At 44.8% G+C, this 26,734-nt stretch overlaps 1 protein-coding gene across 5 annotated transcripts in view; it reads right to left on the bottom strand.

Annotated features, from left to right (window-relative positions):
- REDIC1 (regulator of DNA class I crossover intermediates 1) overlaps positions 1–26,734 on the bottom strand; it is an 805,769-nt gene that overhangs the window by 512,176 nt on the left and 266,859 nt on the right. For all 5 annotated transcript variants that reach the window (XM_078680043.1, XM_078680023.1, XM_078680053.1 and 2 more), the window contains exon 8: positions 10,777–11,222. In XM_078680043.1, the coding sequence (XP_078536169.1) occupies positions 10,777–11,222 (446 nt within the window). The remainder of the gene's footprint in view (positions 1–10,776; positions 11,223–26,734) is intronic.

Raw genomic sequence — 26,734 nt, 5'->3', positions numbered from 1 at the left:
TAAATGTTGCATTACGATTCTGATCCTTCGCCATGGAGTTGGCCTTACTGGATCACACCCCTTTACGTCAGGATTAAAAGCACAAAGGGCCACTTGCGGTTATCTGGTCATGCAAGACTGGATGAAAGCCACAAGTTCAGGCTGACCTTGATGGGGAGTGGGCCGGACACAGGAACCTGGTTAATCCCACTGAAAAGGTTACCTTCTGAAGTCCAGCGCAAATAGTTCAGTTCGATGTGGAGGAGGCTGAGGAGGAGGGAGAGCATTGTGGATGGTCATTGCTGTAGCGCGAAGAGTAGGCCGAGGGTCACGGATGGTTATCACTGTAGCACGAAGATCATGTCGGGCCTCGCAGAGGGTTGTTGCAGGAGGCTTGCATTCGCGCTCACAGAGGGCCATCATAACTATTACACAAAGTGCTGATATAGCTATGCTGGTTGCTGTTGGCAGTCGCTTTAGCGCAAAGAGTCGGGTTCTCTCGAACTTCGCGTTAGCGGTCAGCAACAACTTGGCACGAACGTGCCCGTACACAGCCAGGAAGAGCCCAAAATGTCAGGATTTCTTCTTTCTGCGTCAGAGGAGGGCCCTCTGGTGTCAGCCAATGATCCAGGACCTGGGGAGGCACCTCTTGGGGATCATGGACTCACTCTTGCTGAGGCAAGCAGAGCTCAGGCAATTCCAGTTGCAGGTCAACTGGGCAGTTGCAGGAAGGCCTCAGGAGCTTGGCATGTCCCTGTAGCTCAGAGCAGGACTATTGATGAGGATCGGTTGGAAAAGAAAGACTGATACTAGGAGTGCAGCAACATCCCAAACAAAACAGGAACAGGGAAAATGTGTCATTTCTTTACCTGCGGCTTAAGGTCAAGGTTGCTGTTCAGGTCAAAAAACAAAAATCAACTGTTGCCTAAAGGAGCACTATCAGGAGTCAAGCAATATAATTATCTTAATGGTAATTATAGTAAGGTTATTGATCTGCAGCTGATTGTACTCTTGAAAGCAACTTTCCTAGCATGGAAGCTTGAATGCATTAACTGTCTGTAGGAATAAATGGCACCTTCTGTTGCATACCACTTATTCCACCTGAAAACAAACCATCTGTAGAAGAACTACAAAACAATCAGAGATTTTCTTGCCTTAATACTCTTCACATGGATCTACCTTAAATATATACCATCTATTTACCACTAATACTAAACATAAAAGTGTATGTTGAGGATTGACCATGGACAATGAAACTGTACTAAACCAGCACTTCAATCCTTACTCTGTTTGTTCAATTGTCATCTATACAACAAACTAGGATCATACTGCTTCTAAGAGAAAATCGACCAGTGTAGTCAATGTTGTTGCCTCTTATTCTTGCCAAAAATAAAAACATTCCAAACATGTCTTCCAACTGCTCAGAGGATGGCACAAATAATAATGTACAGCACTAACAAATGTGTTTCATTTTTTTAAGAAGGAAACTTAACATAGTGCATCACTATACACATTGTTATACCCAATTACCTTTTTGGATTCAGTAATTGGATTTTTTTACGGCTTATCATCTTTCAGCAGCTTACAAACTAAGAGCGTGAATTACAGTTTGGCAGACAAGGAACTCCACTGTAAATACGACCAAGTACCCTATTTGCCAAACTGATGGTCTGCCCATTTCATTTAAAGAGTGGACCACCATCCTTTAGTTGATTGCGCCCCCGTTGGCTCCCTCAATGGAAAGCTACCTCCAACGGCCCTATGGAGTAGGGGGTGATTGGGGTAAAGCCAGCACACCACCCACTCTTTTCAGAGGGGCGGGTCTGGTTTTCTTTGGGTTTTTTTTCTTTTTTTTTTTTATTTCAAACGTTTTTATTGGAAATTTCAGGGTTTTATAGCATACAAATCAGAAGTTGCAATGTACATATAACCAATACTTGTAATTATACATCATTCAAAAAAAGAACATATGACGTGAATTTAGCAGAGAAAGGCATTACGTCCCACGATGGTGATCATGTAGTTCGGGAAGGTCTCGAGGGTAATGTGGCATTCTGGGCTGGGCTCCTGAGAGGATAGAGATCAATAGGAAGTGGAAAGGATCGAAGTAGATAGGAGGAAGAAGAAGAGAGTAGAAAGAGAGAGCAAAGGATAGAGGTAAGAGGTAAGATGCAAGATGTAAGATGTAATATGTTAGATGGGACACCACGATGCGGCATAGCAGTTCAGGTTATGGGTAACGAGCTATTTAAGCTATGGTGAAGTATGGTCGGCACCCGGAAGCTGTGGGAAAGTATGGGGAGCATGATGAATCGCGGAGGTTTATGGGTTTTGAAGTAGATATCCAGTGAGTTCCAAAGTTTCCTTTGTGAGGGTCGCCCTGGTGTGTTTTGTAGAGTGATGTTATCTGCTCATCGGAGGTTAATCACCCAGTTTAGCCAGCAGGCATAGCTTGCCTTTTTGGTGTCTTTCCCATTGTTTAGAACGACTTTCACAGCCGCCGTGAGGAGGAGGTCTAGTAGGGCCCTGTCTATTTCTGGGATTTGGGTTTCCTTTGTAAAGCCGAAAACAAGATAGGGGAGTTCTTTGGCAGGGGAGATATTAAATACTTTGGGAATGAAGTCAAATACCCTATCCCAAAACGACGATGAGACGCAGTCGCATTGGAGGATGAGGTGGTCCAGATCTCCTTCTGCCCGCTTGCAGTTCCAGCAAAATGCGTCAGGGCTGAGTTTGGGTACGTATAGGCGAGCCGGCGTCCAGAAGACTTTATGCATGAGCCAGAACTTGGCTTGTGATAATGTAGGGCTTATTTTAAGGCTTGTGCAAGATCTCCACGCCGTGGACCACTTCAGCTCTGAGATGGAGAAGGAGGCGATTGACGACCAGAACTGCGTTGTTTTGGTATTTAATGTGGATGATTGCGGGCTCAGCAATTTGTATAGTCTCGAGACCTGGTGACCAATTTTATTTAGGGAGGAGAGGAGTGATGGAAGAGCCGGTTGTTTGGATGTCAATCCCGCTTTTGTAATGGCTGTTTTAACGTTAAGGAATATGTAAAAGTCGGAACTAACGATCCCAAAGTTTGATTGGATTTTTGTAAAGGGCAGAGGGTAGCCATTATCAAAGAGTTGGTGGGGAAAATAATTCCCTTCTTGATACAGGTTGGGTTGAATAGTGGTTTACCTTTGTAAGTGATTGAGGGTTTTTTCCAAATCGCTTCCCACCTAGAATTTCTTATCGATGAGTCTAGCAGTTTATCTACTCTGAGTAAAGCTATTTTGGTGTTGGTAAATATGGGCTTCGAACATGGGAGCTGATTCGCTTTCATTGATAGGATCGAGATGGGAGGAATGCCTTCCAGGAGCGCTTTTTCGATGTCTAGCCACACCGGCGAATAATCCACTGGGGGGGACAGCCAATAGGATCCTTCTTTTGCTAAAAAGGCTATTTGATATCTCTTAAAGTCTGGAAGTTTGACTCCGCCAATGGGTTTATCTAATCTCAATTTTTGCAGGCTGATACGTGCTTTTTTCCTTTCCAGATGAAATTGTTAATAATTTTATCTAATCTATTATGAAATTCTTGGGACAGCATCAAGGGGAGCATGGTAATTAAGTAATTTACTAGCGGTGGATCATCATCTTGATGGTCTCTAGCCTGCCCCACCAAGTGATGAATCGGGGTGGCCATCCGTCTAGGTGAGTTTTTATTTTATCGAGAGTGAGTTTTTCATTATGCTGTAGGGTCTCTATGATGGAGCTTCCAAATTCTATACGTAGATATTTGATGTAATTGTTTTGCCAGACTAAGCCTGATGTTCCTAAAGATTCCTTATTAGTGAATATGTTGAGGGGTTTTAATTCAGATTTATCACAATTCAGTTTGTAGCCTGAATGTTTAGAGTAGGATTCTATAGAGTTCATCAGTGCGGCTATAGAGGTATCAGGATTCTCAGTGACTATCAGAATATCGTCTGCGTAAGCAGCAATTTTAACACTTTTATCGCCGAAGGTGATGCCACTAATATCTACGTTCTGTTGTATATCTTGGAGGAGAGGTTCCACGCCAGAAGGAATAGAGCGGGAGATAAGGGGCAACCCTGTCTAGTTCCTTGTTCAAGAAGGAATGGTTCTGATAGCGAACTGTTAATGGCAATTCTAGCCGAAGGGGAGGCGTATAATGACATGACCATATCAATAAAAGTATCACCCATGTTGAATATGTGCATGCATTGACGGAGAAAGGGCCACAACACCCTATCAAACGCCTTCTCCGCGTCCAGGGTGACTGCTACTGCGGGGGCATTTGAGATTTTCGACTTCTCCAGCACATGGCAAAGGAGTCTCGTATTGTCGTTAGAAAGGCGGTGTTTCAGGAACCCCACCTGTGAGTTATTTATTAAGGAAGGTAAAACGGCGTTTAGTCTGCATGCTAGAGCCTTCGCGTAAATCTTGCAGTCCAAATTTATGAGGGATATCGGCCTATAATTCTTAGGAAGTAAAGGGTCCTTCCCATCTTTAGGTATCACTATTATTGTTTCTCCACTCATCGTGGGGGTGATTCTGTTTGATTGTGAGAAGGATTGGAACAATTGGAGGAGTCGTGGGTTAAGGTGTTTCTCAAAGGTCTAATCAAAATTGGCCGTGAAGCCGTCAGGCCCCAGAGCTTTATTGTTCTTCAGTGTTTTAACGGCAGTAGAAATTTCTGCTATAGTCAGTGGGGCCCCAAGTTTGGCTTTGTCAGGGTCGGATAAACGTGGGAGTTGAATTGAGTTTAGATAATTGTTACGTTCTTCCATTTTGATTTGGTTGTTATTCTTATAAAGATCCTCGTAAAGGTACTGGAATGTGTGGAGAATGTCTTTCTGTTTGGTTTTGGTGGTATTGGACTGGTCCCTAATAGATGTTATATGGAATTGCTTCCTTTTGTGTTTAAGATAGGAAGCAAGGAGTTTCCCTGCTTTGTTACCCTCACATAGCCTTAAGGCCTTGAATTTATTAATCCATACTCCTGCCCTTTTACTCAGGATGGAGTTGTATTTATATTTCAGGTTAGTCAAACGGTCGATGGTAGCTTTATTGTTCAGATCACGGGAGTGTTGCATCTCTAGCTGCTTGATTGTTTTCTCTAAAGAGTCCAGTTCGGAATTTAATTCTTTATTCATACGAGCCCTGAAACCTATCAGCGTACCCCTTAATGTGGCCTTAAATGCGTCCCATACTAAGGCGGGATCTGTTTCTGGCTGCGAGTTTATCTGGAAATATTCTTGTATGCATTGTTCTATGCTTTTCTTGTTCTCTGGCACCGACAATATCTCATCGTTGAAGTGCTATCGCCTGGGGGGATAAGTGAATGTGAGCCTGCATGGTCCGACACCAATATGGGGGCTATATCAGTTTCGTCGATGAGGTGTGTATGTGAGTCGGATATCAATAGATAATCTATTCTTGAATAAGAATTTTGAGGAGGGGAATAGAAAGTATAGTCACGGCCATCCGGGTGTTGTAGGCGCCACGAGTCATGAAGGTGGAATTTAGCACACATTTGTTTCAATGCCTCGTGTGCGCGTGGGGGGTGGTATGTACTCTTGGATTGCCTGTCTAACAAGGGATCTAATGGTAGGTTAAGATCCCCTCAACCACTAGGAGCTCATCTTGTGGAATATTTTCAAGTTCTTTCGATACATATTCCCAGAATTCAGGGAGGTCTGTATTAGGGCCATAGATATTTGCCACATAAATATGGTCCTCGTCTCTTTGTAGATGTGCAATGCTCAGTCTACCCTCGGAGTCTACCGAATGTGAAATCAGGGCTAAGTTTGATTTTTTAGCAACCAGGGTGATCACCCCTCTTTTCTTTTGAGTCGCAGGGGAGCAAAGTGTCAGTGAGATCCAGTTTTGTTTAAGGTTGTCAGCATCAATCTGGGATAATTTGGTTTCCTGCATGAGAATTATATAACATTTTTGTGCTTGACTGGGTGATTAAGCCCCTTAATGTTTAGCGAAACAATATGTAGAGAAGCTGCTAAATTCTTATCTGAAGTCATGAATATAGGTTCGGTTTAATGTGATGAGTCGTAACGTGCATTTCCGCACACATAGGTAGGCTGCATTTTATAGATACTCCAATAGACAGCGCTGCAAGCCGAGGAAGGACCTGGAATGCGTGGCACACAACGTGGTGGTAGAGAGTAATTAGTAAGTAAGAGGTAGCTATGAAAGTGTGAGAGGAGAAAGAAAGGAAGAAAAGTAAAGAATAGGTAAAGTGTAGTACATAGCAGAGATGCTCCTGAAACATCCGTCTTTACAACCCTACAACCCCCCACTCCCCCCAACTGAATCAGCCCCCCCTTCCTCCCCCCTCCCTCATTGGAATTCCCCCCCCTACACCCCCTCCCTCCCTCCCCGAAACTCGAACTGAAGAGCTGCGACGGCAGTGCTGTCGACGCTCGCACAGGGACATATGTAATAAAATGGTAGGTGAAATATTGTGTGGATACATTCTGATAGCATTTTGTGTGAAAACATTCTGATAACGTTTTGTTAACATTATGGGCCAGATGTAGGTAGGGAAAATGTACCGATTCTTATTTACCGAATTTTACCGATTCGGTAAATAAGAATCGGTAAATAAGAAGGGGGGAGATGTAGGAACATCCAGATGTTCCTTTTACCGAATCGGTAAAAATCGGTATTTACCGATTCGGTAAATACCGACCGGTAATGCCCATTCATTCCTATGGGCTTTGAAGCCCATAGGAATGAATGGGCATTACCGGTCGGTATTTACCGAATCGGTAAATACCGATTTTGACAAGGGTGCAGGGGGTGTCACTTTGACACCCTCTAGCACCCCCAAAAAAGGTTCGGGGGCCATGTGGCAGGCATACCTGCCCTAAGGGCAGGTCTGCCTGTCATATGGCACAGGTGTGCATGCACACATGTGCATGCACACCTGAATCTGTATTTTACCATCAAATTGAATTTGATGGTAAAATACCGAATTTGTAGGGCTTGTGGGACTCAGAAGAGTCCCACCTACATCTCAATTTTACCGATTCTGTAAAAATACCGGTCGGTAAATTTACCGACCGGTATATTTACCGATTCGGTAAAATTACCGAATTGGCCTGCTTCCTTCCCCCTACATGTCAAAAGCCAAATACCGGTCAGTAACGACCGAATTCGGCCGTTACCGACCGGTATTTGGCTACCTACATCTGGCCCTAAGAGATGAAGCGACTTTTATGTACATTCAACTTATATCATTAACTTAGAACATTAGGCTCGCCAAAGGATAGGCGACGTAACATCTTAATTGAAGAAAATTAATTAAGTAATCAAAGAACTTCTTAAAGAAACCCTCATATTTTGCGTACGGCAAATAGAACTATTGTCAACAATTCTGGTCATGTATAGGTACATTTAGGCATTTAGGGAACTTGCGGAAGGTAGAGTCTTTTATATGCAAACAGTATAGCGTATATCTATATGCAACAATATAGCGTATGTCGCTTGCCTGAGGATAAGTGAAGCAACTTCACAGTAAATTAACCTCACAGTAAATTAACCTCACATCAAATTATCAGTGGCAGCTAATGCTCATCAGAACTCTCATGAGCTTATAGTTAGTGATAGCTAGTGAGAAGCACAAGCCAGTTGAGCACTCCATAAGTAGAGGAGGACAATAGACTTATAACTTATAACTTGGGCATAGATTAAGTAAGGTGAAGGATTGTCTCAGACCATATTACAGAGTTCGATCACTGAGGCTAAGTCCAGCCTCTGAAAGTCAGTGAGAGACTTAGGTCAGGACGTTAAAACTGGAATAGCAGTCCGCCTGTATTCACATTTCATAGCTCAGCAGTTAGACATACCTGTCAAAAAGATTGCGGGTGATGGGAGCTAGAGATAGTCCTAACTGCCTTTTTCTTGGGCATCTGTTTTTCTTTTATTAGATTGACCCCCAGACGTGTCCATTTCTTGTTGTGGTTTGACACTTAGGTAGCATGATAAGTCATGCGGATTAGTGAAGAGATGAGAACGACCATGGTCTGAGATCTTGAATTTCGCCAGGCCTGCAAAAGAGAACTGAATATCTTTCGCCCGTAGTTTTTCTCGAAGAGATAGGAAACCTTTCCGTATTTCCACCGTTTCTCTGGAATAATCCTGGGTAAATGTGATTCTGTTACCTTCCCAGGTGATGTTGTGGTTTTTTCTAGCATACCTTAGGTTGGCTTCCGCGTGTTGGAACCTAAGTGGTTTGCATATGAGAGGTCAAGGGCCTCTCGACGTGCAGTGTGGGAAGGTCGGCACTCTATGGGCTCTTTCCAGCTCCAATCCATGTTGGAACTGTATCCCCGTAACAGATGGAATCCACGCTTCCAGAAATGATATACAAGAGTCAGCGTCCTTTTCTGCATTTTCTGGGACCCCGAAGATTCGCACATTTCCCCTCCTGTTGCGATCTTCCAATTCTGAGACTAAGATCGTTGGTGGCTGTTTGGAGATGCTGTGTGATTTTAGCGCCGTTTGTGGACTTGTCTTCGATGTCCCTAATTCTTTGCTCTGCTTCGTCTTGGCGGAGAGATAAGGAGTTCATGTCAGCCCTGATCGCGGTTAGTTCAAGTTGCATCGCGTCGGTGTTACTTTTCATTGATTTGGCAAGGTCATGCACATCCGCCAACTTCTTCAGAATCATGTCTAGAGTGCTAGCAACGTCACCCCTGTTCTTAATAGGTGAGTCTGAGATAGAAGTTTCTGGCCGCACGTTCTTAGTGTTTTTGGAGTCTCTATCCGCCATTATCGGTGTTTGTGCAGTGCACAGTCGATAGAAAGGTAGAAAGGTATCGGTCAAACCACAACCGGCTGCTGAATTGGACTTGTATTCACTGGCTGGGAATACTCTTCTAGCAGCCTTGCTGTTCACAGCACACAATGTTCAGTGGGTTCCTATTTTGTAGTGGGACGCTGGTACCAATGTTTAGCGCCAAGGGGACAGGGTCGCTGTCGTATTTGAGGTCAGGCAATCAGAGATCAGGTTAGTGTTTAGAGATCTTTAGAGGACCTTTCGCAGCCTCCTGGAGTCTGAGCAGAGCGTTGCTGCCTTGCTATGATGCTTCGCTGGTCGTGCTCACCTTCATAATGAGCCGCTGACTCGGTGGAAGGGTGGTAGGCTGGAGTCACCGCTCTCATCGGGATGGATCCTGTGGTCTAAAATGGCTGCGATTCAATTGTTCAGAAAAGCGCTCACCTCTAGGGCAGAAGGCGCACTGGCGGGATCTCTAAACGCAGCGCAAACCTGTCGGATCAGGGTTCACATCCACAAGATGGTGGCCGGTCAATGCGTCTCCCCTGGGCTATCGGCCAGACAACAGACAACAGCCAGACTCGTCTCTCCTGGAGCAAAAGTGGCGCCGAGCGGCTCTCGTGGTGCATCAAGCCTTGCGCTCGCCAAATTCACCGTTGTGGGCTCATTCCGCGTCCTGCCATACACTGTTTCTGGCTAGACTCGGCGCGAAGACAGATTTGGCGGCCATTTCACCCGCCGTCCAGGCAGCATTTAATGATCGTGAGCTTATCCGTGCAGTCAGTAAGGCGGCTATTAGCTCTGTGAGGCAGGACTGTGGAAATGAGGGTCCTACAATGAGCTAGAACGCTGTGCTGGGAAGTAGGACGTAGGTTTAGAACATACAAATTATCGCGTTTAATTTACTGTATATTCAATTCGCCATTTTGAGGTCAGGCAGCATCTGAATTGGGCATATATAAGTCACTCTTGCGGCCCGTGTTAGCAGTCGATGTATTGGGGCAAGTGTCGCTGCACATCCATGACGAACGCGCTCACCTCAGTATTTAGAAGGCTGTTTTTGTATGAGATAAAGGGCTGGAAACCCTGCTCGTATCCGGACGAGTTCCGCGGACCTCAGATGGCGGCCGTACCTCGCGTCTCCCGGTATAGACTCGAACATCAGCCTAGATCGTTTGTAGCAGGAGAGCAGTTGTTTTCGCCGTTACAACATATGCAGGAGATGTTCGGTCGCTGAAATCACTTTTGTCGCATGATTTCGGAGCTTATAGCACACTGTTTTCGCCGTGATTCTGGGTCCCGTGCAGCGCGAAGACAGACTAGGCAGCCATTCTCCATGCCGTCCAAGCCACGCCCTTCTTTGGGTTCTTTTTCTGCCAGAAAAAACCTGGTGGCGAGGGCCAGTTAAATAATATGACCTTTGCATCCTGAGATAAAACATACAAAGTGTGATGCATTGTTATTTATTTGTTTTTCAGTAACAAACACACTTTGAGAGTTTGTTTTTGAAAAACGATTTTTTTTTTTTTAGAAGTCAGTGTATGGGCATCAAACATCGACGGCGGTCATCCACAAAACCTTTTGAAACAGGACCAGAACCGCCATGACATAGTGACATAGTACAGATTTCACTGCTGGGCTAGCAGGTATGTCTAAATTTGGTAGACGGTAGTCCATCAAAGTAGCGGACCTAATGTGTCCCCTCCCTGACAGACAAAGTACAGTCTGCAAAACTTCAAATCTGACCTTAAGTTTTAAACTGTGTGGCACGTTCACACCGTGTTTATTATTTTTGACTGGCTGCAAATGGTACTATACGTACACAACAAGTTATTATTGCTGAAATAGTAAAAGTAGAGTTATTTTTTACGCCTGGAAATAATCTCATAAATGACTGAAAAATCCAGATATACATTGACAAAATATGTATTGACAAAATCTATACTGAGAATGCATGTCTTATGTTCTTCTATCATAACTACGTACCTGATGTTTCAATCCTGATTAGGTTCCTCGACATTTCATAGTTTCCTGTCATGCTGTTCTCAAATTGTTCACTCGTAACATTATTCTTTAGCATATTAATATTAGGCAAACAATGCTGCTCAGGAAGAGTAACAATGCTTTCTAGGCATCTGTCAACAGTACTTTGTGTATGCCTGGGTTTGCTTCTGAGATGTTGCAGATCCTGCTGTCTGATTCTGTTTGCATTTGCTGTAAATACCTGAGGTATGGGGTCTTCGTTATTAAAAACTTCACAGTCTTCTAACGGTGTGTGCACCTGTTGGTTTGGCCCCTCAAGAAGGTCAAATATAGGCGGGATTCTTTCACTTTGGAAACCGTAGAACAAGTCTTCTTCTCTATAGCTGGTTTCCAACTCTTTACCAATGTTCATAATACAAGTTTTATCAACAAAGTTGATACTTCCTGAACTTATTTACAAAAAAGTAAGCAAATAAAATAAGTCTTAATAATATCTTGTGTATGTACCTTACTATCAAGCACCTTATATTAACATTTAGGTTTAAACTCTTCAAAGTATATACTTCAGGGCATTTTTAATTTTTCAAGTTGCATGGAGGCCACAGAAAAAAACAGCATTACTTACAACTTCTAGAGTATAAATTGCTACAAATCACAAACAATACATCATTTCAATTGTGATTACACCTTTCAAAGCGTTTCGGAAAAACACTAGCATTTGTTTGCACAGTTTTGCTCCAGCACCTTGTTACTACGTTCAAATTATACAATGACCTCCTTGAACAGTTCATTTGTTTATGGCATGGATTTAAAAGATCAGAGTACATGTGCCAGGAATAGAGTAAGTCCTTTTACGGATGCCTTCTTGCGAAATGAGGTCACTGACTTGAGAAAGAGTGACAAGAAAACTCGTTTTCCAGGGTACAAACCAGCCTACATTTAATTTTAGAAATATGAAACAACAGGTAAATGAAAAAAATATGTTCTGCCATGAAACTTTCACGTGTAGGTTTGAGTGGTTTAAGGTTCAAATGACCAAAACAGAAAAAGATATCATATTTGGGTATGGTGGATTAGAGATAGTTGTATGTGGAGGTGCGCAATTCAGACTCCATCCCTTACACGTCATAAATGCGCAATTTGCATTTATATTTTGATATGTCTACTGTGTCTTAATATTAACATATGTGATCATATAAACGCATTAATGAAATGAAACTAGTGAGAAACTGAAACTTTATAAACGTGTGCATTAATGTACAATTAAACATGAAGATGTATTTTGTAGTCACGCTGCATTTATATTTTAAGTCGCATTTGCATATATTCTGAAAGTCATGTTCAAAAGTGTAATCATGTATGCACTTATTCACGTTTGCATTCACTTTTGAATTATATGTGCACCAGTATAACCATGTATTTAAAGTGCACTTTTAAATGTTAGTTAAAGATAGTCTGACTAAAGGCCTTGTGATTTTTAAATTTGCTTTGCTTGATTGGCGGTTTTTATGTCTCGCCTAAGCAGCGTACATGGGCTGCATAGGAGAGAGACCTTTAGCCATCAGCACAGCTTTGGGGGCAAAAACGTGCATGCGTTACATTGCTTGCAATGGCAACGCGTGTACGTCTGGCGATTCCCTTGTGGGAGCGCGCTGCGCCATATAGTCGCAATCATCGCACCTTGCTGCACGCTCCCACAAGGGAATCACGCAGGCCCCCTTCTGCCGCGCGCGGCACGCACTTTTCCTGGTTGTCGTTTTCCTGATGCTTAAGCTAGGCCTTTAAAAGTGTATTCGAGGGAGACACTTAGTCCTCGGGAAGACACAGTAAATTGAATCACGCATTCCCAGAGAGACAGCGTGATCTGCCCAGTGCTGCTGTAACAAGTGGACAATCAGCCTCTGCTGCAGAGTAGACGAATGTCATAGCAGTCGTCATTCCCTAATTGTGCTCTCGAAATCCGACAAAAAGGTCTTCTCCCGGCATCCGTAGAGACACGCAGTCACCGGGGCACCCTTAAGCGCTCTCTAAATCTCTGTCTGCGTTCGCCGCCCCTCGCGCCTCCTTCTTCCTCACTCATGCCGGATTGTCTATTTTCTCTGTTCCTCGGCTGATGGAGCCGCTGCTGGCAGTGAAAGGGCTGCTGGGGCAGTTGGACTGCTTAATTACAGCAATGTTCCCTTAAATACAGGTAGCTGGGTGTTAAAACGGAGCTCCAATTATTCATCATTCACGAAGACTATTCTTTCCCACTCTCCTACCCAACCTTACATGCGACCTCCCCCTACTCGCATGTACTACGATTGGGTTAATGAAGATTGTGGATAATTAGAGAAAACTAGAGGGTACACTGAGAGCTGCATGGGCCAGCAGCATTCGAAAGAGTATGTTTGTGGCGAGGTGGAAAATGTCCTTTCTGAGCTCTACGTTCACATCCACTATAGAAAAAATGCCAGTCATTTACCGTACACGCTGTCAGCCAATAAAGAACAATTACCTTCATAAGGTGCTCAGGTACTTTAAATCCTTTCTGGCTGAGGTAGTGTATGGTGGAAGGAATTGAGCTTAGCCATTTTTGCTCCTCTACTGCAGGAGAGTGATTCCTGCCAAAGCACCTATTGCCAATATTCTACTAAAACAAAGGCATCACCATCATGAGAAGAGATGTATAAAGCTAAATATGCCTTTAGGCTATAAGTACTAAGGATCAGGACACCAAAGTCTAGGTTAAAGTAGAAATGTGTGACGGTAAGGCGCCCTCTGACGATGCCTCCTCCTCGAAAACAGTCTGCCAACAGTTGCCTTTTATCCATTCCCCACTCCCCTCCTTTACTTTCAGACCCCGATTCCGGAACCCTATCCCTTTAATTTCCCACGGCAACCCGACCGCCAAAGCGGTCATGTGACAGTGTCAGCTGACTCTCCTGCCTACAAAACGGAAGAGACCCTGAAGGAAGGTTGTTCGTGGTGGAGCCCAGCCGAAGGAGCAGCGGAGGCGTCAGGAGGAGAACCCGACGTGCAGACCTTCTCCGTGGACCCTGAACTCACGGACTCCTGGATTCCGGCCATTGCAAAGACCGTAGCAGACCCGCGACAAGTCGACGCCTCGACGGAGGAAGGGACCAACAAGAAGGAACCGGACCTTAACCGGCAACATACTGAGTCCAGCCACAGCCACGGAGGGTCGTGGCTGCAGAAGGTACGCGGACAGCTGGGGGCCGTTTTTGGTAGGGGGAGGTTGGGAGGTGAGGGCGGGCCCATCTGCATACCATCTGCTGAGCTCGGGGCACAAAGACTGAGTGCCATAGAGCAAAAGAGTTTCTAGACTACAGTCGATTCACTGGTGTCGGGTGGTGTTTATATCCCTCACTTCCCTAATCCCTTTTTTACTTGCGGAGAGCCCTGAGAAGTTTCTTTACCAACGTTTTCTTTCTTTCTTTTTTTTTAGTGCTGCTGAATCCTTGAGGGTCACGCCCCTTCATACTCCGGCATCCAGCAGACCTAGGACACAGTTCTCGGAGGCAAGAAGAACAAAGACTAATCCTAAGAAGGAACTTCTTCGTTTGTTGGCACAGACCCATGTTGTTATCTTTTGAATGAAGAAAGCATTAATAAAATCTTGACCGCTAAGCACTCCCTGTTTCCTTGTCTCCTTCTCCACCTCGTAACACGTGGTGTCAGAAGTGGGATTCTAGCGCCTACCAGTCATGGAAAACCTAATTCAACAGCTTATCCATGGCCAAGAGAAGCTTGAGTGGGCGGTAGAGAAACAGTTGACAACCGCTCATGCGGACAGGGAACTGTTCAAGAATACTATGACCCAACAAGCTGAACAATTACAGAAGGTTCCAGATTGGAATTAACTTCCCAATTACAGCACCGTACCGGGACTGGCCCTAATATTTCTTGACAAAAATACGTTAGCGGCGAGGACCCTGATGCCTTTTTACTTAATTTTGAGAGGGCAGCCAGAGCGTCAGGGTGGCCTGAAGCCAAATGGCCGTTCTTTTTGGCGCCCCTTCTTACAGGAGAGTCCCAAGCCGCCGATCAGGTGGCAAATGCAAGCGGTCACACTCCCTATGCTGAGATAAAAAACATTATATTAGACCACCTTGGGATGGACGCCGAGGCCTATAGGGTCCGGTTTAGGAAGGAGCGAGGGACACCCAGACAATACAAAAACACTGTATTTCAAGCTAAAGGCGGCGGCCGATAAATGACTTAAACCCCAAACCAATACAAAGGAGGAGATCATGTCCCTCATATATCTAGAGCAATATATAGAAGCCTTACCAAACCCAATACATAGGTGGCTTAAACACCATACCCATTTGACTGCTGAACAGGCGGTAGAAATGGCAACCACATTCTACCAAGCACAACCGCACAACTTGTCAGGGGAAGTGGAGAAGACAACCTGACTGCCTCCCTCGGAGGCTCGATCGGAAAGGAAGCCTCCAAAACCTAACCCAGAACCTCAAAAGACCCGTCATTAGCGACCAGAACCCATTCCTATTAGAAATCCCCAATGTTTTGATTGTGGAGACTGGGGGCATATTGCCAGAAACTGTCCCGGAAAGAAAACACCAGAAGAACCCATGGACATAGGATGCGTTTCTCACTCCATTCTCTATTCTGATGAGATGGGACCCAGTTTCTACATGAGTCTTCGTGTGGGAGGGGTGACTGTAAAAGCTCTCCTAGATTCAGGCTGCCGACAATCGGTTTTACGGCAATCCTTAGTACAACCCTCTTCTCCCAAAACCCAACAGGAAGTCCCTATTCGGTGCGTCCATGGGGACATTTAGTCCTACCCCCTAATACAATTGCCCATATCCCTCCCTACCGGGGTTACGTTAGAGGCTAGGCTAGGAGTCCTCCCATTTCTCCCAGAAGAAATGATCCTGGTACAGGACAATCCATCCTTTTTGACGCTCCTAAAGAACACTTTACAAACATACCGACTACACCAGAGCGTAGAACCATCCTTTCTTACCCAAGCCCCTTGGCTTTCAGATAAAAACTTTCGCTATAGTCAAATGAACGACTCCTCTCTCCAAAATGCCTGGGATAGTGCGAGACATACCCTTCCTAACCAGAAGCCTGTGTATCCTTTCAGATACAAAATGACCCCCTCTATAGGATAGCTAAAGAGAATGACCCACCCCCAACTCATTGTTCCCCAACACTTTTGTGACCAGGTCCTTTTCTTTGCCCATTCACACCTAACAGCAGGTCACGGAGGAGCAAAGAAAACTACAGATATGCTCTTAAAATATTTTTATTGGCCTTGGCCCGGTATATTCGCCCATGTCACTAAATTCTGTCAAGAATGTAATATATGTCAAAAAAAGAACCGCTATAAACCTCCTCCTATTCCTTTGCAACCTCTTCCCATTATAGGAACCCCCTTTGAAAGGATAGGCATGGACCTTATAGGTCCGCTACCCAGAACCATGAAAGACCATCTGTATGCACTAGTGGTCGTCGACTACGCCACCAGATACCCAGAGGCCTTCCCCTTGCGTGCTCCTACCAGTCAGAATATTAGTGACCGGCTTCTAGAATTGTTTTCCAGGGTGGGCTTCCCTCGAGAGATACTCACGGACCAGGGGACCCAGTTTGTCTCCAAGATAATGAAGCAAGTTTGTAAGTCACTTGACATATCACACATACAAACTTCTGTTTACCATCCCCAGACAGATGGTCTATGTGAACGGTATAACTCCACTCTGAAACTAACGCTTACAAAACGATTGACTGTCGAAGGGAGAGAATGGGACATGCTCCTTCCTTTGGTTTTGTACGTCATTAGAAGCCAAATCCAAGCTAGTTTGGGCTGTTCTCCCTTCCAACTTCTCTATGGGCGTGAACCCCGAATTCTATTGGAAATCACTTAGGAGTATTGGGAACAGGAAAAGGAAGAGGAGACTAGGTCCTTTTTGGAATACACTCAGAGCCTTCGTAATTGGTTACAGAAACTGAGGGATTTTGCCGATGCAAATCTGGAGAAGGCCCAAATTAAGCAGCAAATATTTTACAATCGGGGAAAAAATGGCACCACTTACAAAAGGGTGACTGGGTATTAGTCTTAATGCCCTCTGGCCTTACAAAAGTAAAAACAGGCTGGCAAGGTCCCTATCAAGTTGTGGAAAAAGTTGGTCTAACATCTTATCGGGTCCAAATTACCCCCAAACGGACCCAACTATACCATATCAATCTTCTAAAAAAATGGTTGGGTCCTTTACCCAAGGATCTTCACTCAGTAACCCTTTTACCTAACACTAATAGTACGCTTTCTCAACTACCAATTAATCAAGAACTATCCCCTGAACAGAAAGATGCCCTGCAAGACCCCCTAAGACCATTTGCCCCCCTATTCTCGGATCTGCCAGGCCGCACTACTTTGATCTATCATTCCATCCCTACCCAGCCTGATAAGATAGTCAAGCAAAAACCTTACCGTATCCCTGCCGCTAGACGAGAGGCCGTAGAACAAGAGGTGAGAAACATGCTTGAGCTAGGAGTGATACGGCCGTCACAGAGCGAATGGTCGTCCCCAATTGTTCTGGTACCAAAACCGGACAGCTCTGTCCGGTTTTGCATAGACTTTAGAGCCATCAACGCAATATCCAAGTGTGACTCCTACCCACTTCCCAGGGTAGATGAACTAATTGAAAGACTAGGTAAAGCCCAATATATTACCATCCTTGACCTTACAAAGGGCTTGGCAGGTGCCTCTAAAACCACAAGATCAAGAAAAGACAGCCTTCTCAACACCCTCAGGCTTGTACGAATTAACGGTCCTACCTTTTGGACTACACGGGGCTCCTGCCACTTTCCAATGTCTTATGAATCGGGTTTTGGCAGACCATTCAGCCTACTTCTCAGCACATTTAGATGACAGTCATCTACAGTCCTACATGGGAAACTCACCTCGAACATTGCCGTCTAGTTTTCCAGGCCCTCCAGACAGCAGGCCTACACATGAATGCAAAAAAATCTAGGGACGGTTTTCAAAAGGTGAAGTACTTGGGTTTCCTTCTGGGTAATGGCCATATCGAACCTCAGGAGGAGAAGATCAAAGTGATTTCCCAAGCCCCTTTACCTACCACCAAGAAAGAAGTTAGCGCGTTCTTAGGCTTTTTCGGCTATTAGCGGCGGTTTATTCCCCGGTTTTCTGAATTGGCCACACCCCTCACTGACCTCTTGAAAAAGAATGTCAAAACCCAGGACCTTTTGAACCCTTCTCCCGCGGCCCTACCTGCATTCCAAGAATTAGAAAGGGTTATTACCTCTGCTCCCATCTTACAGTCGCCTGACTTTTCTAAGCCCTTCTTATTACAAACTGATGCTTCTGAGAATGATCTTGGGGCGCTTCTTTCCCAATTGGCGCCTGATGGTTTGGAACATCCCATTCTTTTTCTAAGTCGAAAGCTGTTTCCCCGAGAGCAGGGATATCCCATCATAGAAAAGGAGTGCCTTGCTTTCAAATGGGCTGTGGAAAAATTGAGGCATTACCTTGAGGGCTCCCATTTTATCCTCTACACAGATCACGCCCCACTCCTTTGGATGAGCCGTAACAAAGGTAACAACCAGCGCGTCCTACGCTGGTTTCTTGCCCTTCAACTCTTTTCTTTTGAGGTTCGCCATCGCAAGGGTTCTGAGAATAGGAACGCTGACTTTCCCGTGTCTCCCTGTTTCCCGATCGGAATCAGGCTGGGGTAGAGGTGTGTGACGGGGAGGTGCCCTCTGACGATGCCTCCTCCTCCTCGAAAACAGTCTGCGAACAGTTGCCTTTTTATCCGTTCCCCTCTCCACTCCTTTACTTTCAGACCCCAATTCCGGAACACTATCCCTTTAATTTCCTATGGCAACCTGACCGCCAAAGCGGTCATGTGACAGTGTCAGCTGACTCGACTGCCTACAAAACGGAAGAGACCCTGAAGGAAGGTTGTTCGTGGTGGAGCCCAGCCGAAAGAGCAGCCGAGGCGTCAGGAGGAGAAACCGATGTGCAGACCTTCTTCGTGGACCCTGGACTCACGGACTCCTGGTTTCCGGCCATTGCAAAGACCGAAGCAGACCCGCGACAAGCCGACGCCTCGACGGAGGAAGGGACCAACAAGAAGGAACCAGAGCTTAACCGGCAACACGCTGAGTCCAGCCACGGCAACAGAGGGTTGTGGCTGCAGAAGGTACGGGGGCAGCTGGGGGCCGTTTTTGGTAGGGGGAGGTTGGGAGGTGAGAGCGGGCCCGTCCTCATACCATCTGGGGCTGAGCTCGGGGCACAAAGACTTAGTGCCGTAGAGCGAAAGAGTTTCTAGACTACAGTCTATTCACTGGTGTTCGGTGGTGTTCATATCCCTCACTTTTTTACTTGCATAGAGCCCCGAGAAGTTTCCTTACCAGCGTTTTCTTTCTTTTTTTTTTTTGAGTGCTGCTGAATCCTTGCGGGTCACGCCCCTTCATACTCCGGCATCCAGCAGACCTAGGACACAGTTCTCGGAGGCAAGAAGAACAAAGACTAATCCTAAGAAGGAACTTCTTCGTTTGTTGGAACAGTCCCTTATTGTTATCTTTTGTTTGATTGAAGAAAGCCGCGAAATAAAATCTTGCCCATTAATCACTCCGTTTCCATGTCTCCTTCTCCACCTCGTAACTAAATGTTTTTAAAACCCTTCTCAAAGCAGCAGCTCTTTAGTGAGCCTTAGTTTCTCTGGGTGTGCTTTCCACAAAGTGCTAGCTTTTGGTAGAAAGGCACAGCCTGCCACCCAGGGCTTTAAGTGGGCCGGGTTCTGCCAGCACCGGCAGTTCTAACGAGCATTGGCATAGCCAATAGGTCTCGCCTTTGGGATATTATAAGTGTTTAGCCATGCAACACTTGATGTTGTTGCACCAAGTATATTGTGCTGCATAATTAAGTACTTATATGGTCCCAAAGGCGAGACGTATTGGCAATGCCAATGCTTATTTTCCTTTGCAGGTACATTCTCAAGGTTTCATTAGCTAGAGAAATGGAGTATTGTGGTTTGAATTAGTTTCGTGACAGTAAAGTCTGAGAAGAGAAATCTTGGCAAAAAAAGTGAAGACCTAACGAACAGATGAAGCCTCTGATTCATCGTGTATCAGGAACGGAGTGATGTTCAAGGAGGCAGCATCTGTCCAAGTTCTACGGGATGGGAAAGGCTGGTGATGTTGCAAATGCACAACAAGAGGATGGAGACTATTGGCTCCTGGAGGGGACGGAATAGATACGATTGTTGCTATGGTCTCTGTTTGTTTTAATTAGCATTCACACTGTTAGAAGTTAGAGAAGATTCCCTTAGACTTTGAGGGGTACAGACCTCTCGGCTTTCTTTATTCTCGCAAGTGTGAAGCTTCATGCTCAACACTTATTCCAATTTTAGGAGACTTCTACTGGAGACTTTACTATGCTGACACCTTCTAACATTTTCTTGCGACCCTATTTCATGAACCGTCCTTATTCTAAGATAGAGCCTTGGTTAGATGACTTTAGAACTTATTCATGATAGAGAGAGAGAACGAATCAGAGTTTCTTTAAGAAACACCTATTTCTAATTTGCAGTTTCTGTATTGCTGTGGTTGTGATAAATGTTTTTCTTATTCTATTGAGACTGATCCGATTGCGATATTTCAGCTTGCCAGTTGTAATCCTGTACCTATTTAATATTTTCCTGACATGCAAATATATTGAATTTACTATTAATTGGAAATAAAACTACTTAACTTCGACTATTGATGCCTGGTTCTTATTTTCGGGCCAAATGAGATTTTGAAAATTGAATTGTTTTATCATTGTCAACTCCCTTTGTGTCAAAGTCATCTTAAACAAATCTATCAGAAGAGAGATTGTAAATCACGCTCTTATATGTAATGACAGAGGTAAATGTGATGCGTAAAGCATAGGATACTAATCTAAGCAGCTCTTATATCACTATTAGTTAGTACCCTCCCTCCAAACTTGAAAAACTGAGCATAGAGCCTGGAGTCATGCATGTGATCTCATGGTGATTCGAGACTCTGTGCAAGGGATGCAGCTTGGGACGCACCCATGCCTTGTTCTTTGAGTCAAACACAGGTGGTCCAATAGAGTGAAAAGAAGACGAAGTGGGGGTGCTATCAATGGTTGAATACAGCAGAGTCTTCTTCAACTTGACCCTGCTCTGTCCAAGGTATGGGCGATGCCCTCCAGTAGCTACTTTTGCTTTGTATGATATAGAACGTGAATGCGTGTAGTGCCTGCGGAAATGAATCCCAAAAGAGGGAAAACAACCTGGAACTAGGCAGATGGAGCTTGGACGGAAGCAGGAAATTAAAGTTAACTGGCAGGAAGGTAGCTTAGAACTAACTGAAGAAAACTGCAAACTGGAGAACATGATTCGCCGTGGAGCACTGTAATTCTAGAATAATGTGAGGAAACCATCAAGCACAAGACATCACCTGTGTTTTGCTATGCAAGGAGAAGTTATCAGAAGCTCTTTATTTACAGGTGAAACAGGAAGTTGCTGAGACGAAGTTCTCCCATTCTGGATTAGAAACTAAAGGAAGGTTCCAGAAGTTTCTGGAATGGGTTTGCTCTCCCTTGGCCATTTATATAGGTCTTTCTTCAAGAAATAGTCTTTTGGCCATTTTAACAGACTTCCAGTGTATGGCTGGCCGTGAAGTACTAACGCACAAATTTCTTATATTCGGAACATCTCTTTCTGATGGATATTCTAACTACAGATTACTCACCTTAGAACATTTCCCCAACTGTTTTCCTGACATGCGGTCCTGCAATGGCTTCTCTACCACCCCCGAAGTAACGGAGTGGAGCTACATGTAAGTGCCACCCCTGAACGCTGACATCAGTTCCTTTTTCCCCCTTTCCACACTCTCACACATGGAGTCTGAATAATTGTTGGTTCAGTGTGCAAATTTCAAATTTGGGGCCTTTTTACATGTTACAAATGAGGCTACTCCACAGAATGGGGTAGTGGGAGGGCGGTGAGGAATCTGTGGTTGGAGCATTCACCAGAAAGAGCATTATCGAAAGCAATTAATGTCCTCTTCTGATGGATACTTCTGTTAATATTGAAAATATGATGTTGATGTATGCTGTGATATACGTACGTATAACAATGAACTAGCATAGCTTTTATTGAATCCACCCGATATGACCTCCCCATCAACCCAGATTCAGAAATACGTGGTCAGACAGGCCCTGCAACCTAAGCCTGAAGTAACTAATTGGCAGATCACAGGTGGGGTGACACATAACCCTGAGACACACCCATGAACAGGAAAATCCAGAATGATCTCACAGATAGGTAGTGACACCACAATAGTTTTAGGAACACTCAGCCATTCAGAACACAGCATTCACACTCAGCATTCACACTACATGCAGTGATCACACGCTTCCCATGCCGGACATCTGGAGGTACCAACTGGCCCACATTGTGTCAATGTAAGGTCGAGACCCACCAGCGCTTCTTATCAAATGACCAGAATAATGGCCTTGTGACTAGGTCCAGATTTCTGTCTCCAAAGGAGTGTACAAATTGCTTTATGAAGCTTCATACAATGTATGAAATGGTGTCCAAAACGAATGTGTTTTCAGACAGTCTTCAGACCACGACTCTTTTGCCTGTTCTCACGGTCGCAGAGTTTAATTAAATCAACTGTTTCTGTTTTGCCATAAACCTCTTGTCTTTCATTTTTTGAAGGTAAATTCATATTCGAGCAACACTGCTCACCTAAGGTGAGCTCAGACCAAAATATCCTGCAGGACAAAGCGGGCAAAATGCCAATACCGCCAGACCTGAAGTCAAGTCTGTAGTCCTTCATGAACGTATCCACAACGCCCATGTCGCAGCCTGGCAGATATCAAGGACTGGCACTCCATGCTGCTCAGCCTTAGCCCTGGAGCAATGAGCTCAAAAACCTTTTGGTAGCTACTTCTTGGCCAATGCTTGACAAATGTTAATGTAGATAACTATCCACTTCAACACGTTCCTTTTCGGCACACCCTTCCCATTTTTGCCCTGGCGAACCCCATAAAAAGCTGATCCTTCATTCCTTAGAATTTGGTACGATCAATATAAGTGCTTAAAGCCCTTTGGTAGTCCACCCAATGAAGAATCTCCTCCACTTTCGAGGCAGTAAGGTGGGGGACAAAAACACTGGCAGTGATGGATTCCCAACAAGGAAGGAGTCACAGCTTTAGACAAACAGGCCATCCAACTCTCTGCACCAGTTTGTCTAGGGAAAAAGGTGAAGGGTTTTTGAACAAAGAGCATCTGAAGCTCACTCGTGCAACAAACTCAAGTAATCACTATCAGGAACAGTTTTTAAAGTCCGGAGACACAGCCAACAGTTTGCATCAACCCAAAGAGCGTACACATGAGAAAAGTCAAGACCAAATTAAGGTTCCACTGTGACATAACAAATGGTCTGGGAGGATATGTGTCAAACCGTTTGTAAATCTCATCACAACAGGTGATTTAAACAAGGACGTTTGGTCTGGCAAACATAAAAAGACCAAAAGGGCCAACAAATAACCGTATATAGTGCCCGCTGCAAGGACTTGCATGACAAAAATAAACATAAGAACATACAACAGCTTGGCTTGTAAAGGGTCAAACTTACGGATGTCACACCAGGCCTCAAATTTGACCAAGCTCCTGTCATAAATGGGCTTTGTGGAAGGGTACCTGGCAGAGAGGATGGCATCCACCACTTCAGGCGGCAGATCAAACCCAGTCAACTGTTGCCGCTCAATCTCCAGGTGCAGGCTGCACAGTTTGGATGGAGGACCGTGCCCTGCTGCTGAGAGCGAAGATCCTCTGGAAGAGGTAGACTGATTAGAGGGCATGTACTCATGCCCAGTAGCTGCCAATACCACACCCTCCTGGCCCAATCAGAAGAAACTAGGGTTACTTGGATTAGGTAGCTCCTCATCCTTTTCAGAAATTAGGGAAGGCAAACAGGAGTCCTGTATTTTATTCCAACTGTAATGCTTCTCCTTGCTGGTTGAAGCCTGAACCACTAGGCTAGGAAGAAGGTCTATGATGCCTGACTTATTCACTGATGGGTTGGAACAGGGCTTTCACAAAGGGCCCATTAATGTGTCAGTGAGGGCCTCGTTCAAAGGAGAGCAGGGCTCACATATGGCTGGCCCAGGATGAATAATTTCTGTAAGAACATTTGTTTTGGTCAAACTGAAGACAGCCGAAAATAAGGATCTCAGCTGCCCATCAGACCACTACTGCAAATGATGCACTTTCTGCCATAGGTGGTCTAAGTGGTTAGTCAAACCTATTTAGTAGAATTATCAATTCCACTGTCTCTTTTTAAATCCATGTAAAAGTTGTCACATGTATAACGAGGGGGGAGAAAACCATCACCCTCCTTACCATCATCTCTGCCGGCATGTCCGCCCCGATAGAGGCACTGGTTCAGAGTCAGGCCATATGCTGACTGGTTGCACTTTAGTAATCTCGTAACGTGTCATCGGTTGAGATTGAAGTTGGTTCAGAATCAGACATCAGAAACAGCACCCAATGCTATTCTGGCACAGGTGAAGTCTGTACTGGTGTCGACGATGAAGGGCATGGTGCAGGTCTTGGAGCCGGAGCAGGTGTATGTACCAGAAATGGCTTGGCACAGGTTTGAAGGGGTCGGATGGCACATAGGATGGCTTCAACAGTGGTAACCTGGATAGAGACCCCTTTGGTTCCTTTGAGTCTGAAAGCAAACCAGAAGTAGCCAAAAGTGCACTAAATATCTGCAGCATGGTCACGTTGAAGGCATATATATGCTGCTATGTATCAATGGCCTGGGAATCTCAGGTGCACAGGAATCAGTTGGAGAATCAGTTTGGTGAATGGGGACCTAGAGGGAAGCCAACAAACATTATTGGATTCAGAGAGATGGGAAGGGGTTGAGTACCGCTTAGCATTTTATGTTGGCGTCTGGATGTCGAGTTGGACTAATTGGAGGACTTTGACTGTAAAGTTGACCTCCTGCGGTAACGGCTTTGCGAGCTAGACAGAGTCTGTGACTTAGAGTGGGACTTATGCAAAAGGCTGTAATTTCTTATGTTTGACAATGTGGAGATTTGTTTATCAGTCCTCAATCGCTTTCAGGTGCAATTGGGTGCATTTGTAGCACAACGTTGAGTCGTGGGTGGAGGCCAGAACTCAGAGTTACACCTCGTAAGGGTCTGCCATGTTTACTACAGTTGGGGCGTGGTTTGAAGCCTACAGTGTTAGGATGGGACAACATTGCCTAGCACACTGAATTCAAATTTTAGAAGACGTTGAAAAAATGCCAGGTTTAGGAGCGGACCTCCAGATCCACATCAGAAAGTACAGAATGAAAGGAACTGAAATCAGTGCACAAGGATAGTGCTTTTATGATGCTCCATTCCTCTAAACCAGGGTGAAATAGAGCTAACACTGAGCCACACAGTCTCACCTTGAGGAGTGTGGAAGCATTGCTGGAGAAAAGTTTCTGATTCTAGTGTGGCATGTAGGAGATATTCAAGGGTAAGGAATCTGCAGTTTGCTGTGCTTGGAACCAGCCATCAGAACAACTGGGTGAAGTAAACAATACCCAAGCAGTCTAAGAAATGCCCCCAAGAAAGTAGTCTCAAGATAAGACTAAAGTGACCAGCCTGACCATGTTCACTCTGGATGGTACAACATGCATTTGGATCATAGATGAGGCAACGTGGTGACCCCAGAGTTTAGTGCTACTTCAAGAAATAGGACAACTGTAGGAGTTTGCGTGCAACAGGGAAGAGACACAGTGAGCTACCGAGGAAAGGAGTGGACCCAGGCTTCTTCCTTATCAAATCTACTTTCTTGTAATCGCTTACATTGTATAACCCACACTCAGGGAGGTGGTCATAGCTGGGTGGAAATGCCACTCTAACTAACTACGAGAAGATCTTTGAAGCACAAACATGCATCACCCCATTGCTTCTCTGGATTGCAAGGTCCATGGGAGTAGATTATGGGGAAGATTTACCACGGGCTTGCCTTCTTCTTGCATGTTGCAAGTCGCAAAGGCAATACAATTCCCTAACTGGGATTTACTAAGCCACACACAGACCCTTTGCGTGTTCTTGCATAGTTTAGTAAATAAAAAGTAAGGCATAGAGCTGCCTTGCATTACTCTGCGTCAGGTAGGTGTTCACATGGGTGGGGCATCAGTGTTCCCATGCATCCACCCATGTATTCTGATGCAAACCCAGAGTTGCAAAGATCTGTAAACATGGGTTTGAACCAAAATGCTGCACCTATATGAAATGAACAAGGAGAAATATCTGTATTTCTCCTTATTAATTTCTCTTTCCACGCATGATGCACTCTGCAGCACATATTGAACTAGGAATATGCCTCTAAGGATTGTTTTTGTGCATGGAGATATCCCTTCCTGCACAAAAACAATCCTGCATGTAATGCAGACACCCCTACAATGTGGAGCCGTCGTTGGCGCTAGCAGCACAAAGAGCACCAGTGCAAGGGGAGAGGATGTGGCCTTACGGCCAGACTGCTGACTTTTGAGCTGGGGAACCAGGTTTGAGCCTCTGCTCACCATCCTGTGATTCTGGGCAAATTACTAGATCTCCCGGTGCTTACCAAAAATGAATGGGTCTTTTTGTAACGTAACTGGTGCTCATGTAAAGCACTTCAATACCTTTGGGTCGAGTTTGTGCTATATAAATCTGCACACAAAAAAAGAAAAAGAGAGCACAGACATTTTCCACATCTTTGTAAAAATGGAGCATTTCTGCCTCTTCTTTTTGTGCTGTGCAGAAAGTTGCCTTGCTGTGATGTGTTACATGAAAGAATGGTAAATCTACCTCTAGTTATCCATGCACTGGTTTCAAAAAGGAGGATGTCAGAACAAAAAGGCTACCTGACCAATAAATTTAGATTATGAGGAACCT

This window comes from Lissotriton helveticus, chromosome 1_1, assembly GCF_964261635.1.
Source record: "Lissotriton helveticus chromosome 1_1, aLisHel1.1, whole genome shotgun sequence".
In the NCBI taxonomy this organism is placed as follows: Eukaryota; Metazoa; Chordata; class Amphibia; order Caudata; family Salamandridae; genus Lissotriton; species Lissotriton helveticus.
Note: the sequence above shows the minus strand (reverse complement) of the source record. Positions and strands in the feature narration are given on the sequence as shown.